General features: G+C 36.5%; 1 protein-coding gene across 10 annotated transcripts in view; it reads right to left on the minus strand.

Annotated features, from left to right (window-relative positions):
• Positions 1-6788, minus strand: part of lrp1bb (low density lipoprotein receptor-related protein 1Bb) — a 308080-nt gene extending 301292 nt beyond the window's left edge. For 6 of the 10 annotated variants that reach the window (XM_051905650.1, XM_051905649.1, XM_051905651.1 and 3 more), the window contains exon 1: positions 6436-6782. In XM_051905650.1, coding sequence (XP_051761610.1) covers positions 6436-6529 — 94 coding nt within the window. In that variant the 5' untranslated portion in view covers positions 6530-6782. Of the gene's footprint in view, positions 1-6435 lie in introns of all 10 variants that reach the window. The other 4 variants (XM_051905644.1, XM_051905648.1, XM_051905646.1 and 1 more) reach the window with 2 other exon arrangements.
• Positions 6789-17686: the final 10898 nt, after the last annotated feature.

Here is a 17686-nt window from a genome sequence, read left to right on the forward strand (position 1 = left end):
CGTTGGGTCACAAGGATGCTGAAGACTATCCCAGCATCACAGGCCATAGCAAACACCCTGGTTGGTGGCCGGTCCATTACAGGATTGGCAAAAATATTTATTTTAATTAAAAATCATGCAAAACACAGTTTAATGCAAGACATATTTACTGTATGGCCTCAAAATTCAAATTGGCAAGGCAGGCGAAAAAAGTTAATTTTGGACCTTGCAGACTGGATGGAAAACCATGGTCCAATAAAACATCTTGACCTTCTCCATTAGCTCCCACAGAGCAGGTTCCAACATGTCAACATAGAATACAGATGCACATGATGTCACAGGCCAGCAGATTACCTGTGCATTGTGGTATAAGTTCCAACTGCAAAGCTCAGCCACAACCACTCGATCTGTCAAAGGTCAGAGCACTTAATGACTCAGCTGAATGTGTGGCCAACTTCAACTGAACTTCAATCGGAACAAATGGGGCGTGCAATAGAACGCCAACAAAAACAATGAAGCCTGCCACACAGGTGCTAGATGAATCACTTCCAGAAGCAAGGCTGCTGCTCTTACCAACCCAAGAGCTTTGCTTTGTCATCTCCCTTGTCATTCTAAACCCCTTTTCAGCAAGTACTTTGGCTCTGGATTAGCATGCCTTATTGCTTCCCGTTTTATAGAGTGTTACATGGATAATTGCAAGGTCATCCACCAAGCTGTGGCAGTTCTAATTTTCTTTGGAGACTGAGACGACTGGACCAATTACCTGGTTGGTTGGGAGGAAACACCTGAAGCTGAGCCATGGGTTTTCATGACTAACAATAAACAGTCTGCAAATAAGTTCCATATGGCAGATATATTTAAAGAAAACAAACATTTTTCAAACAAGTAAAACTTTTCAGACATTGACATAAACCACCTATGAAAATAAATGTAGCCCAACCTGAGAAGGTCAGTCTTTAAGGTGGGGTGAAAGTGCTGTGTAACCACAACACTGTTCCAGAACCTCACTATTACTCATATAGCAGCTGCCCTCTAAAGGCAAATTCACACTGCACCGACAGATGCCGACCGAATCACTTGATTGTACAACACTTTCCACAACCTGACAAACACAGAACGAACATGTTCATTCGGATAAAACAAGAGCCAACAATGACAACAGACGGCGACAGGGATAACACACTGATCCGATAAAACCCGACGAACGTGTCTTTTGCCGTTGGTCGGTGTCTGTCGGTGCAGTGTGAATTAGCCTTAAGGAAGCATCCTAACTAGGGCTGCACAATTAATCGAAATTGAATCGAAATCGCGATTTGGCTTAGTGGGATTATGACATTGTAAAGGCTGCAGTTTTTTCTGATTTTTAATTATAAAAATATGTACACAGCATATTAGTGAATAGCTGCTCTGTGATCAGTAGTAAATGACACTCCATCTGAGAGCACTGCATTAAAAAAAGCAACAATTGTCAAACATACAAACTTTCCAAACATGAGAAGCCTTTATAAACCCCTTGTCCAACAAAAGACAACATTTAATAATGTTTTTTTCTACTCCAAACTCACTTCATAATGTCATTCAAGTGTTTGAAAAAGCATTTTGATTAACATTGCATTATAAATATACTTTATTATTACGGAAATACCCGAGAAGGCTTGAAGAACACATATAAATCATGTATTGTCGTAGTCACCTGTTATATTCATTTTTATTCAAATTATATTCATGTTTAATCAAATCAATCAAAGCATTTCTATCTTCTTTTTATTCAGTCACAGCGATAGTATGATGTCCATAAGGGATTTTCTGGAACGACGTGCGTTATATTTGGAGTATCTGCTCAAGAGGGCCCTCCGACATCCAGTATGAAACAGACGTGTTTAAGTAAAGCTCACTCAATCCTATTCAGGGTAAAAATAGGAAAAATAATTTCTCTCTAAAGAACTTTGAGGGGAACATATAATCAATATGTTTTTCTCCAGTGTACAGAAGTGTACAGGTTTTTTTTTTTTTTTTCCCCTCACAGTGGATGCATAAGAGGCACATATATTTCATATTAAAAATACATGGACTTCCATACCTCCTGACAAAAATAAAGAAATTATTGTGACAGATTTTTAAAATAATAATATAATATTTAATAATAAATCCTTAGACCTTTCTAATGATTTATAGGCATAGGCTGCTTGCATGTTAACAGGTAACCCCACATTTTGTCATATAAGTTTTCTGTAAAATAAAAATATTATTATTTTCTAATTATTATAGTTATATTTATCATTAAATACTCTCTTTTTTATAATGAAAGTTAAAACAATAGTAATACTTCTTATTTAGTTTCATATTTTTATTTAGCAATAATGATTTCATTCGCATATCGCCAAGCTAATTGTTCAATAATAATAAACATAAGAACACATGACACACAGAAATCCTAGGTATGAAAATATAACAATAATTTTAAAAAAATTACTAATAACTAGTATTGATTAAACCAAAAATTGAAATCTATATTTTTTCAGTAATTTTTTACTGTTTATTTTAAGTTTTAAGTTTATTTTAATTTAACATTTTTCTCACAACATCCTCCATCTTGGATTTATTTTTAACTTTGCTTGTCTCAGTACACCATGGGATTAGTGTCTTAAAAAATTGGTAAAAACTAGGGATGCCAGATACTAGTATCGGTATCGGGCCCGATACCAAGCTCGTGTACTTGTACTCGTACTCGTAAAAATACCCCCGATACCAAAGACTGATACCTCACGTGACGTAACTGATAGAATTTTCTGTGCTCAGAGACACCGGCGGCAGCAGCAGAAGCAATGTCAGCCTCAGTCAGGAGTGTGGAAATACTTAAAAATTAATGAAGCCAACCCACACATTGCGAACTGCATGCTTTCAATCACAATTCGTTATCGATTCGTGAAGGCGGGATAGGCGAAATCGCGCTGAATGACACAGACCAGAAGGGCGCTTTCTCTCTCTTTCTTGCGTGCGATCCCAGTTCTCTCAGACAGCGTGCGATCAGTTCTCCTCGCGCCTGAATGGTCAAATGCACACACAGTTGTCAAAATGTCCATCATGTGGAGTATCTCACGTAAATACAGTCGGTTATGGCTTAAGTCGACGTAAACATTTGGGTGAAAACAGGATATGTGTCAGTATCCATGGATTCGGTCTTAAAGGGACCGTAGCCTATATTTGTCATTAATGTTAATAAATCAACAAAAGATGTTGTATACATGGTAAATAAACCCACTGTATCTAAAAAACAAGTTTATTTAATTTGTATCTCTATAGTATTTGTTGTATTGTTTGTAATTTGTTTGTAAATTTCTTTTTATATAACAACAATTATATATATTGGTAATTATGCCCTTTGAAGTTTATTGGACACTGTGAAATTTTTGTTCTTTAAGTTTGTGACAAGCACATAAAAATTATTACTTTTTTCATTAGAGTAATAATAAAGAAGCTGTTCTACATTCATTAGTCTCAGTGTGTTGAGAAAGAGAGAAATTAATAAATGTATAGGCATCGGTATCGGCGGGTACCAGAAAAAAAAAGTATCGGTACTCGTACTCGGTCCTTAAAAAAATGGTATTGGTGCATCCCTAGTAAAAACTAGTCATCTTGGAAGCCGCTTGCTTACCATTTAAAACAGCCTTCATATCGGGAGTACTACAATCATGCCCTACAATACTGCCTCCGTATGCAGTTCCCTAGATTTTGTAACAGAGCAATGATATCTGCCCTTTCCTTGAGTTCCACAAAAGCATTTTTCCCTATGCAGTGTGTAGCAGATCAGCATTGCCTTTGCATGACTGAGGTCATTTATACAATCACTGTTTGTGCCTTTATTGACTTTCCTCCAATACCAGGTAAAAATCACAGTTGGACAATAAGCCAGCACAGCATGCCTAGATATAATCTCATTTAATTAGGCTCTGGGGGCGTCCTCCCGATTTCATTACGAAAGGATAGTGCTTAACCTGCTTTTTGGGGCACGCCAAGCTCTCTTAAAGGGGGAAACATTTCCAGCAACCTTGAACTGTTTGTAATAGCCGATAAATATCTGAAGCGAGAGTCACCGGTAAGATAAAAGAGGGTTTGATATAATGAAGTGTGGTTTGAGTAAACTACTTTTCAATGATGCCTTTCCATCTGCCTGCACCAGTGCTGTAAACTCTTGGCTGCGATACACTAGATTAGATGGCAAACAATGATTAAAGGTTCACTAAACAAACTGTGGAACCAGTTTTATCAAGCATCCTAAGAGACCTACAGTCACAACCGCACTGATGACTCCACTGCGATTGTCGTTATTTATTTGTAATAAGTGAATGAGCAGTGTTGAGAATTAGGACATCATAATGTACAATGGATATACAAATGCAGGAATTTAGCAGAAGAACACAAGCCTCAATAGTACTATTCAGAAAATATCTTTGCAGGGAACTGTGACATTTACATTCATCTGATATGATGAATATGCAGCTTTTGAAAATGGCACTTTCTCTCCTTAAACACCTGGATGAATACACACAAAGATCCAGGGCACGTGTGTGCCTTCGACTTAACCCTTTGAACATTAAATCGCAAAGAAAAAATCTTTCAGAAAAAAAAAATGTTAATGAAAAAAAATTATTTAATTAAAATTGTATTTTGAGATGGACATCTGTCCACTAAAATGAATGATATTTTAAAAAGTCATGGATATTCAAAGGGGTACTAGGTGCTTCAAAGACTTGCAGCCATGTTGAATTTATGTTGTCATAAATAAACACAATCACAGAGGGCGGTCATATAGAATTATGTTTAAGGGTAAAAGGTAAATTATTTATGATGGTGTAGATGTAACAAAACACTATAAATGGTTAGAAATGGCTTTTATAGAATCTCAGTTGTGGTGGATGCATTGAAAGGTCAAGTAACATGGATGTTTAATGTATAATTCATAATTTTTCAAATTATGATATAATATGTTTTTCTGTTTGGTTTTTGATTAACCAAATCTTGTTGTCTTGCAACATACAGTATCTGCAAAACTGGCCACTAATCACTGCACAACATTAAACACTCTTTATTTACAAATGTTGTTTTTGGTTATAAAAGACAAGCTTGCAATAACTGCCTAGTTGTACTATATACTGTGCATGAATTCAGATATAATACTTGAAACCAGAATCTTTTTCATCTCTCGTCTAATATTGAGAGCACAAGGGGAAAACAATCTTGACAGATTTGTCTGTGCTACAAGCTGACAATCTTTGCTTTATCTCAATCCGTTGGTGAACAGGGATTTGCTGCAAGTGAACAAAACCCCTCAACTAGTTCAAGACTCATTGATTCACAACATCAAGATTCATTAAATATCTGACCTTATTGATTTAGATTACTCTGACAGTGTCACTCATAATCACTACTCTTCAGCCAGAAGCTTATGTTATGCTACGCAAGCCATATAAGACATTGTGAAATTCGAAAAAGTTGAAACCTTCACAATTTGAAGATAGTGGTTTGGGGTTGCCGAAACTTTATAATAAAACATAACACTGACAATGTTACAAGCATTGCAGGGTGGCTTATTGAACTATTAAAATATGTTACTGTACTGAATTTAACAAAGATGGCACAACAGAAGGTCACATCATGACTTCATTTGAGTTCTCAAAATTGGCCTTTTTAGCAACTATGACCAATAACTCATACAAACACAAAACACCATCAGGGGTAAGACACGACACTAAAGTAATACAATAAACTCTTCTAAAACAACATAATGCAACATAAATCACTCACTCTAACTGATAACAAGAGCAAAATAACTTAAAAAATATAAGCAAGGAATGCAGGGAATGTCTGCAGGGAATGACTTATAAACAAATTATAAGTCGACTGATATTAATAAACAACACATTAATCAATATTTCACTGTTTAAACATATGTGTTGCACTATTAAACATATATTTCTAAATAAATAAGCAATTCTTATGTTTCAATTCTTACAACAACAAAAAAAAAAAAAATGTATAAAAAGTCATTTTTACCGAACATTTTTTTACATTATTATTTTCATTTTGACATCCTGAAACTATACTATCCTCCAACATACAGTCTTACAATTCACACTATACCATGAATATGAAGGCTTGAGCTCTTTCACCATGCAGCCTATTCAGACTCTTTTGGTTCTATCCAAGCACACTATTAGTACACTACACCAGTAGACACTAATATAGGGAACTGAATTATACAATCGACTCCCACAACACGCGAGTAAAACATTCCAGCCTTCAACCTGTCTATTCAATCCAATGCAACATTTCGTTAGAAATACTCGCATCGCATCTAAAATATTTAGACATCAAGCGCGTGGCGAGATGCCCTGACAGATTATAGGATGCTCCGCGAGCGCAAGTTTCATTGTAGAGCTGCTGCGTCTGTCTTACCTTGCTCTGAATCAGCGTCCCTCAGTGTCTGAACATTTGAGAATATATCCCCGAATCCCAGTATGACGAGTAAGGTGAGGATATATTCGGACATCGTTGCTGAGTGAGGGCGAAGGCCACCGCACTTCTTTTACTGAAGTCCGATTCCAGCCCCTCCGGTAAAGCGCCGTTATTCAGGAATGACAAGTGAAATTTGTCTGCAGAGCGCACCGACCCTCCTTCACTCCTCGCATTCAGATGGATTTCTAGGCGCGTGCACACATGAGCTTGCAGGCGACAGTGTGAGCGGAGAGAGAGAGAGAGAGAGAGAGAGAGAGAAAGAGACGGAGAGTGTGCGGATAGATGTGGTGGACAATAACGCACTGTGAGCTTGACTATGAACGGCTTCCAGGCACCTGACGTAGCGCAGGGCATCATAACATGGGGAATGGACTAATTACGCGAAAAAAACAAACAAACTTAGAATTCATTTAGTTTTGGCAACAAAACCACTGGTTACTTTGCAGAGGTAGCTAGGGTAACATAATAGAGTTGAGCATGTGCAAATTGTTGAATAACTTTAAAGTGAGTCCTCTTTTTAAAAGGGTAATTTTTGCAGCGCGATCTGTTGAGATTCGTCTCGCGCAAGGCGTTTGGCGCCCCTAGCGCAGAAAACAAACGTCAACTCTCTTAAAGATGTTTTAAACAAAACACGTTTTCCATATAATTCCAAAATGACCTGATAAATATATATTATTTGTGCACAGTATTAGTTTAATGATCAATATGTTGAGAGGTTACCTGCGCGATAAAAAAAAAAAAAACGCCATTTCGATTAGCTCGCGAGCGTCTATCGTCAATGTGAAATACACACTTTGAACTTAGTTGTAAAATAATATATATAGACAACTTTAAACACTGACTAACCTTTTGGTTTGACTTCCTTTCTTTTTGTGTTTTAGGCCACCACAATTCTTTTATAAATTGCCCCCTGCTGATAAGGAGTGCTAAGGCCCGTTCACACCAAGGACGATAACTAATGTTATATCAGCTATCGAATATATCAGATAACGATAAAGATATAGTTCTAAAATCGTTCTCAATATTAAACAATAGCAGAGTTCACACCACAGCTATAACGATAACGGCATAGAGAAATGATATCGCTGGAATCACTTTCAGAACGATTTTATCCAGCTGACGAACGATAAAAACATTGGCAGCCAATCAGAATCCATCCTGCTGTAACGAGCTCGAGCATTTAAAGTGACAGGCAAGCACGCGCTTAGAATAAACAGAACGATAGTCCTATCGTCCGCTGGTGTGTGGAGTGGAAGCTAATATAGCTATCTTTATAGTTATCGTTCTTGTTGTGAACGGACCTTTACCGTCATCAAACTGAAAAAGGTACAGGAATTACAGTAGACATGTTATGACAATACATTTAGAAACATGAAATGATGAATAAAAAATATTAAGTAAAATTGTAAAGCTGGTTATTGAATTGATATTCATTTCACAAAAGGCGTGATTGACCAGAAAAACCAATAAACAATGTTTAAGGTCACTGAAACTGCATATTAATGGGTTGACCTTTAACACTACTGATGTATTTACACAAGCTCTCCTATGTAGGCCTATACCAAGCAATAATAGCCAAAGGCAATTGTTTTCACACTGGATCCCTACTATGCGGATACTGGATAGAAATAGACCTACAGATAAAATATAGTCCAAAAAGTGAGCCAATATGGTTAGCTCTGAAGACAAACCTTCCCTCTAAACAAGAGGAAGTAGTTACTTGCTGCCCTTGTCTCTATCTATGGAACATTTTAAATCAGGCATTACTTGTACACATATTCAACAAATATTCACAATAAGGTCAGATAATATGATATGAGATTATATGTAATTTGCAATAAGGGTATAACAGTTACAGAGCGTTTCTTTAAGAGGATAGTTCAACCAAAAATGAAAATTTCCATAGTATTTTTTTTTTTTTTTTTCTTCTTCTTTTTTTTTTTTTCTCCATACTATGGAAGTCAATGGGGCCTGTCAACTGTTTGGTTACCCATATTCTTCAAAATATCTTCTTTTCATCAGAAGAAAGAAATTCATAGAGGTTTGGAACAACTTGAGGGTGAGTAAATGAGGACAGAATTGTCATTTTTGGGTGAAATATCCTTTAAGGGATAATGTACAGTGACTCAGCCATTATCACAAAATAAATCCTGACAGGATAATCAGTGTATTGTATTGTAATAATGACCAACTATACCTACATTACTATACTTACCAAATAAATTGACATGGAATAATTTAATTTGACAGTATAATTTGAGCTTAAATTATTTTATGTGAGAAGAAAGAGACTGCAGAGATGTTATCAACCTGTCTGTTTTTTGTTTTTTTAATGACCATCTAACTTTCCATTATCTCACTTAACAAATTAATACATTTAAGGACATGAAATATTAAGAAATGTATTAGCCTTTTTACAGAGATGACAGAGAGAAGAAAAAAACATGCATTGCCAAGAAAACATGGCTTGCTTTGAACACATCCAATCATGCTGTGAATTTCTGAATGATAAATCAGTGTTTAGTGTATCTGTCTGTTTGTACTCCAGTAGTCAGGGCCACATGAGAAGATGCTGCAGACACCTATTGAAGACTGTTTTCAGACACAGAATGCAAGGTCTGCCATAGACTGCCCACACATTCACAGCCCATAGCTCGCTCCAGGGAAAGCACTTGTGTCTGTGCAGCAATGACCCCCTCCAAAGCACAAACAGTTCTGAGGCTTTCAGGATGGAACTTCCTTTATGCGCAGCACTCATTTTTCTTGAGCATATAGTCACAGCTGTGTTTGGCAAAAACCTTTCATATCCACTTACATTGAATTCAGTTCCTTCTCTGCTGCTAACCTGTATACTATGCAACTGTGTGAACATGAATAACAGATAGCTAGTAAGCATGTAATATTCTGAATATTTGCTTCTCACACTGTTGCAAGTTGTGTAAAAATTAAGACATTCTCATACTGTAGATTTTTTTTTTAGGTTTTTGAAGAACCTATTTTGAAAAAATTAAACAGGATTTTTAAATGTGTTGACTGAACTCACTGTAAAATGTCAAATCACCATAAATTAAAATGTGCCATCATTGTAACAATTCAAATTTAATGAGCTTTTAAAGCTCAGCTAAGTGGATTGTTCCATTTATTTTTAACTGTTCAATATTACATATTGCTTGTCATGTTTTCTATGAATCTCATGCACATCATTGAGAACAAAGAGCTTGATGTCTACATGAAGACATCATATGAACAGTCATGAAATACTTTTAGACAATCTGTTTTATGTAGAAGAAAACAGCACAACACAGCTAAATAGGCTAGCAAAATAAATATCAACATTAGCAAACTGTCGAACAAAGCAAACATTTAATTATTCATGGCCCAGTGTATGCTGGGAAGAGGGCAAATGGAACTGAACCACAAAACCATGAATCCAAATTGCCTGCTACACCTGTTGTTCAAAAAAGTATTATTTACTGGATGTCACAAGTCTCACACAAGTTGCTGTTGTTATCCGTGGAGTTTTCAGTGGTGTGCCTTTTGTTTTCTGTAGCCATAATGAAGTGCTAAGGTCCAGTGTGGAGTAATTGAGCTTCTTCTAACAAATGGTCGGCCCTTCCTTAAAGGTCAGCAATTAAAAGGATTGCAGGCTCTCCAAGTTAAACAAGGCCCTGTGTCAAGCAGCTATGTTGTTAAGACTCCAGGGGGAAAAGGTATCAAAATCATGCAATCAGTAATTAAATAATTGCATGCCAGTGATGCAAACCTCATTAGAAATGTTCCTCTGGCTTCATTATGAAGGTTGCCGTACTTTTGACACACAACTGGAAAATGCACTAATTGGCATACTACCACTGAACCAAACATTTTAGCTAAAGGGTATTAATGATGGGAGACCAAATCTGTGCAGTGTCAGTATTTTTGCTATTTATATTTTGGTTATTTTGTACACTGTCATTGAAAAGTTTGGGGTCAGTAAGAATTTTTCATTCAGCAAGGATGCATTAAATTAAAAAGTCACAAAAAGTCACAACATTTATAATGTTACAAAAGATTTTATTTAAGATAAATGCTGTCCTTCTGAACTTACTATTCATCAAAGAATCCTGCAAAGAAAAAAAAATGTATCAAAGTTTCCACAAAACATTAAGCATGACAACTGTTTTCAACACTGATAATAATAAAAATGTTTCTTGATCACCAAATCAATGTACACAGATCAGGCATAACATTATGACCACCTTTCTAATATTGTGTTGACCCCCCTCTTGCTGCCAAAACAGTCGAGGCATGGACTCCACTAGACCCCTGAAAGTGTGCTGTGGTATCTGGCACCAAGATGTTAGCAGCAGATCCTTTAAGTCCTGTAAATTGCGAGGTGGGGCCTCCATGGATCGGACTTGTTGTTAAGCACATCCCACAGATGCTTGAGTGGATTGAGATCTGGGGAATTTGGAGGCCAAGTCAACACCTCAAACTCGTTGTTGTGCTCCTCAAATCATTCCTGAACCATTTTTGCTTTGTGGCAGGGCGCATTATCCTGCTGAAAGAGGCCACAGCCACCAGAGATTACCGTTCCATGAAAGGGTGTACATGGTCTGCAACAATGCTTAGGTAGGTGCTACGTGTCAAAGTTACATTTACATGGATGGCAGGACCCAAGGTTTCCCAGCAGAACATTGCACAAAGCATCACACTGCCTCCGCCGGCTTTCATTCTTCCCATAGTGCATCCTGGTGCCATGTGTTCCCCAGGTAAGCGACGCACATGCACTCGGCCATCCATGTGATGTAAAAGAAAACATGATTCATCAGACCAGGCCACCTTCTTCCATTGCTCCGTGGTCCAGTTCTGATGCTCACGTACCCACTGTTGGCACTTTCGGTGGTAGACAGGGGTCAGCATGGGCACCCTGACTGGTCTTCGGCAGCCCCATATGCAACAAACTGTGATGCACTGTGTATTCTGACACCTTTCTATCAGAACCAGCATTAACTTCTTGAGCAATTTGGGCTACAGTAGCTTGTCTGTTGGATCAGACCACACGGGACAGCCTTCACTCCCTATGTGCATCAGTGAGCCTTGGAAGCCCATGACCCTGTTGCCAGTTCACCACTGTTCCTTCCTTGGACCACTTTTGATAAATACTGACCACTGCAGTCCAGGAACATCCCACAAGAACTGCAGTTTTGGAGATGCTCTGACCCAGTCATCTAGCCATCACAATTTGGCCCTTGTCAAACAGACTGCAGGCAAAAGTGGCCCAAATCCAATTTTTTTCAGTGCAAACCGTATAGAATTTGATCTTTTCAGTTCTGATTTGGGACACTTCCATATGTGGTCCTAAACCAGATACAGGTCTGATGTTTTGCAGTGCGACCTCAGTCTGAACAGCCATATTGGAGTTCATGCGACTTTCATGTCACTCTAGATCAATATTCACCACAATTCAGCGCTGATAAGTGTCACTCCAAAGATTTTACATACCGGCAGTTCTTTGGTCACTTGGTGAATATGGATGATTGCAGCGAAGTTAGTCAGTGGAGGGACAGTGAGCTGTTTTACTGTAAATTATTGACTGTGATATTCCAAGATTTATTGACATCATCTGCACTCTCCATTCCATGACGCTTGGTAAACTGACGCCACTGCTTGGCATCTAAGAATATTCTGTCAGGTTGGGATTTGCATCACTATTCTATGCACTCTCTCAGTCTATCTTCTCACCTTTAGCCTTAATTAGCAAGACAGGAACACAGAGAGAATGGAGAATGCAAAAATGCAAAACCCTTGTACTAATAATTATTCTAGCGATGTCGTGGAGGGTTTTGGCCCTGTCAATAGCAGTGATGCTCACAGCGAACCTCCTGGACCTGCTGAAGTTCCACAGGCTCACTGGCACACGTGTGAACATGACACCTCAGAGCCCCACTGACATCACACCCATGTTTAATCAGGACCCTCTGTGAATTTTGGCACACACACACACATTTGCGGGGGCAGTTTGCAATAATTCAAAACAAATGCTCACACTGAATGCATCTTTTTTTATGATCTAAGGGTATGTTTACACAATAACAATGTATTAAAAATGGAAACGTTTTTCCTTTGCGTTTTTCGTGTACGGATGACAACGATGTCAAAACGATCACACAGATCCACGAAAACAACTAAAAATGCTGTATTATGCATGCCAGGCCAGTAGATGGCGATATCATTTTGTAAAGAAACACTACACGCCTATAGACTGAACACATAATACGCATGCACATGACGTCACCATTTTCACAAATTTGCGTTTTTGTATTTTACATGGACATGATAAAGGTATCGTTTTCAAAAACTTCCACTTTGAAACCCGTTTTCAAGAGTTTGTATTTTCATGTTGTGTAAATGAACGTCCAAAACGCATAAAAAAATTCTGTTTTTAGTTGTATATAAATATACATATATTAAATAAATATAAATATATTAAAATAAAAAAATATTTTAAATTGTAATAATATGACAAAAAATGGAGAATGATTTTAACATTCAAGTGGTGAAAAAGTGTCAAAAAGTAGGGAACCGTTCAACTTTATGCAAATGACAGGCAAAAAACATCCTGGCGGCAGCCAATCACTGTGAGGTGAAGGCAACATTGTGACATCTGTCATAAGCGCTTCAAAGTCGGCCGACAGACAGTGCTGGAGCTCCTTAAATTAACACTTGTTTTGAGTTATAATGAAACGGAAAGAAGCTAGAAAGCAGAATTAGAATGACTAGGAAGCTTTTGTGGGATTTCTTACAGTCTCGCTAAGTGGAATGGCTTAAATTATGCTTCTCGAGGTCTTGGAAGGATTGTTAATCATGGGTGGAGATGACAGCAGTTTGTTAAATGAATTGCTTCAGCCTAAAAAACAAATAAACAATCGATTTAACCTGTAAGCCTTGTAACAGCAGTGCATCCTGGGATTACACAGCATGTCCGTGCAAAATTCTGCCGTGTGCGTTCACACTTGGGATAAACTAAAAATGATTTAATAGCTCAAATTTAATAACAGTCCTTTATGAAATTAAAATATGACATTTGCCACCTCTTCACACCAGGAGGGCTATCTGTCATATTTATAAGATGGCTCTTGAGACATAAAAATGCTGAACTTAAAATTCAGCAAGCATAGTTAGAAAGCCTTTTTGTCATCCTGTCACTAGTAGCCTACGTGATTATCTCTTTAAACATCTGTATCAAAGGGTTTGGAGTTACAGTACAATTCAAGCTATTATGAAAACAAATGAGTAAAATTACATAAAACAGAGATTTTACATATTTTTTACTCAAAATACAATGTTTTGTTTAAAAGCTCTGACAAGTCATGGCAATCAAACTGTTTGTTTACGGTTTGAGTTAAAAAAAAAAAAAAAGTCCCTTGCTGTGTGGACACACAAACACAGAGGCATGCATGAATTTGTCTCTGAGGTTACTCTCTATCCACACAGACAGTCACACACACTTTCTAGGCAGACAGTGCACAATACACTGAGAAATGTTTGACTTAATACTGCCATCTACAGAAAGCGATGGATCTAAGTCATAAAATCTCCCCACAATTCTTCACATTTATTACTTCGGAACTGAATGAGGAAAGTAATGTGCATTACTTCATGGCCTTGAAACGATGAGAAGACAAATATGGACGAAGAAATAAAGACTATATTTCAACTGTACGCCATGGTTACGCTATGAGGCTGAAGCAATCTATGGCAGCAGTATTTCTGTATGACTGTAAGACATTATTTGCTGCATTCTAATATCAGAGGTAAAAGTATTGCGCTTTAGTATGGGGAGCAATTCTCACTTTTATCCAGTTTCTTATTAGCTTGCATATTGGCTGTTTATTAGTATTTATAAAGCACAAATTAATGCCTTATTCTGCATGACCATATTCCACACCTCTTAATCCTACCCCGTTCCTATACTTAACCACTACAACAACTACCTTACTAACTATTACAGTTTTTTTCAGTCGCTTTGGCACATTTCTCAGATCAGAACTGAAATTCTCAAAACTACTTGTTCAACCACCACATCAGTCACTTGTGCACATCATAAAAGCAGTTTCTCATTCTTTTGAACAAATTGCAAATGCTTTAGTACATTCAGGCAATTGATTATGTACAACTGTCTGCTATTTACTACATTATCAATTGCTAATATCATGTTGCTCAAAATGTATTATATGGTTCTCCGTTGAATAGTCTTACCCCTCAAAACATCTAGGCATTAGTTCATTGCACAAGTCATTAAATACAAAATGGTTGACCTAGTTATCACAATGTGTATATACAAGTATATTATACATTTCTTTTAGACTTTTGTAAATGTGTCCTGAATTGATGAATTTTGCAGGTGAATCCTGAATTTCACTAATGTATTCAGGGGAATGTAAAGCATTAGATCAATCAATGACCCAACCAGTTCTCTAAAACAGCTCAAAGATGCATGTCATGAATCTTCAACTGGAAAGCATATAGATAGAGTACAACACAAGAGTTACAATTTCTTGTAATGGAAGAACATCATGGAAACAAACAGGGTCAACAGCTGGAAAGAAGAAGAGGAGGATGTGAAGGATGTGTGGTAGAAGGGTAGGGAGGCAAAACAGAGGAAGAGGTAGATAAAGCAAAGGGGGTGTAGGCACGTTTCTGGTGAAATAAGGACCACTATTGTAAACAATGTTCTCAATCATGACCTTGCAATGGCTTATGCGAGTCTAAAGGTGCAGCTGAATGTTTGGAGAAAAACCTTTTCCTCAATCATTCAAGTATTTCATAGACATAACAGGTATGTATTTCAGCAATGTGCACTGCACTCTAATATGGTATGCATGCTATAATCTTAATATTACAGTAGCATTTTTACACTTACAGTAGCATATTACACTTGCTTTACACTTACAGTATTGTAGGCTAAATGAACTTTATACATACACATACTATATCACACATATACACATGAATACATATATACAGTGTATGTATATAGTCTTGTCTTTTTAATTTATCACAAGGACATTTTACAGTAATTTGTTGACAGACCAACAGTAAATACAAAACTGTGAATCCTGTCCAGTCTTTTGCAATCAATCTCCCATATACAGTAATGTGTCCATTTGTACTATTAAAATTGATATATGCCATACAGACAAAGTGCAGTCTTGTGCAGTTTCAATCACTGTCATAAAAACTGTAGCCATAGTTTACATCTGAAATATTCATCACTGTTATATTGACAACATGGCTAAGCATTTTGACTATCTTGACTATACATTTCGTTATAACTATCGAGACCAATGACACAAGGACTTAAATATATCTCTACTTAAAGATGAATACTTAATGAATACTTTGAAAAAGAATGGGCAATTTTCATGGAAACAAATAATATACCAGGCACCTCTGCAGTAATTCTCTGGGAGACTGCTAAAGTTGTATTAAGAGGAAAGATCATATCATATTCTGCATATAAACACAAAAAGGAACAAAAACCAGAAAAAGAGCTAGAAAATAAAATACACACGTTACACAACAGTTACTCTCATAATCCTAATGAACAGACTTTAAAGGAGATTAATAAAACAAAAGTTGATTATGAAAATATTATAAATAAACGGATAGAATTTCAAAAACAATGTCTAAGATATACACATTTTGAACATAATAATAAATCAAGTAAATACTTAGCCAACTTACTTCAACGTAATAGAGGAAAAACAACAATCCCTGTAATTAAGAACACAGAAGGGAAGGCGCTCCACACCATACAAGACATCAACAACACCTTTCGAACATTCTATAAACATTTGTACAGTAATGATAAAAACCCAAAAATCAAAGATACTAATTTATTCCTTAACAACATAATTCTACCCAGTTTAACCTTGAGGCAAAGAGAAACATTAGATAAATCTTTATCAGAAATTGAATATAAACAGGCTCTCGAATCACTATCAAACAATAAAGCTCCAGGTTTAGATGGATACCCACCCCGACACTTTTGGCCAACTATATCACCAGTATTCATGCAAATGATGGCAGAAATAAAAAAAAACTTCGTCTATTCCAGCTCATATGAATACAGCACTAATTACAATACTACTCAAACCAAATAAGGACCCGACTCAATGTTCTAGTTATCGCCCATTATATCTTATCAATACAGATTTAAAAATAATAAGTAAAGCTTTGGCCACTCATCTTGAATCAGGTTTTAAACAGGTTTCATTAAAGGATGGCAATCATCAAACAATACTAGACGATTATTCAATATAATGCATCTATGTAAACAAAATAACAAAAAAACAATAATTGTATCATTGGACGCAGAAAAAGTTTTTGATAAAGTCAACTGGTACTTCCTTCATACAACACTTAAAAAATGTGGGTTCTGAGACTCCTTTATACACTGGAATAAAACATTATATAATATACCTTTAGCATCTGTTATAACAAACGGTATAATATCATCACCATTCCAGCTTCAGCGTGGGACTCGACAAGGGTGTCCCTTATCTACATTACTTTTTGTTTTATTTATAGAACCTCTGGCCGCTACAATAAGACAGAATGACAATATCTCTGGAGTTTTATCAAACAACACTAATCATAAAATCTCCTTATACGCAGATGACATATTACTTTTTCTACAAAATCCCAAAACATCACTTTCAGAAATAATTAACTCTAATATATCAGACTATTCCATAAACTGGACTAAATCAACAATTTTACCACTGAACATGAATTCACAGGACACTAGTATACAGGACACATCATTTACAATAAACAATACTCTCAAATTAACCCATCTTTTAAATATCCAATATCTTTATGCATGTCTCTAGCTTTCGCCAAGAAAACAATATTACTTAATTGGAAAAATAAATGCCAAATATCAATTACACAATGGCTACATCTATTAAAGGAACATAGTATTCAAGAAAAACATGCATCAGAAACACAAAACCAGTTATTTAGATTTAATGCAGTTTTTAGTCCACTGCTCTTATCCTTAAATATTGATTAAATCTGGTTGGTGAGTTGATGCCCCAATCATCAGGGTATACACAATAGATGCATTTACAATAGATGAATAGAAAATGAGGACTTGTCATTCTGATGGAACTGATATGTTCACTGACATAAATACTTGCTT

Source organism: Ctenopharyngodon idella, chromosome 9 (assembly GCF_019924925.1).
Source record: "Ctenopharyngodon idella isolate HZGC_01 chromosome 9, HZGC01, whole genome shotgun sequence".
Taxonomy (NCBI): domain Eukaryota; kingdom Metazoa; phylum Chordata; class Actinopteri; order Cypriniformes; family Xenocyprididae; genus Ctenopharyngodon; species Ctenopharyngodon idella.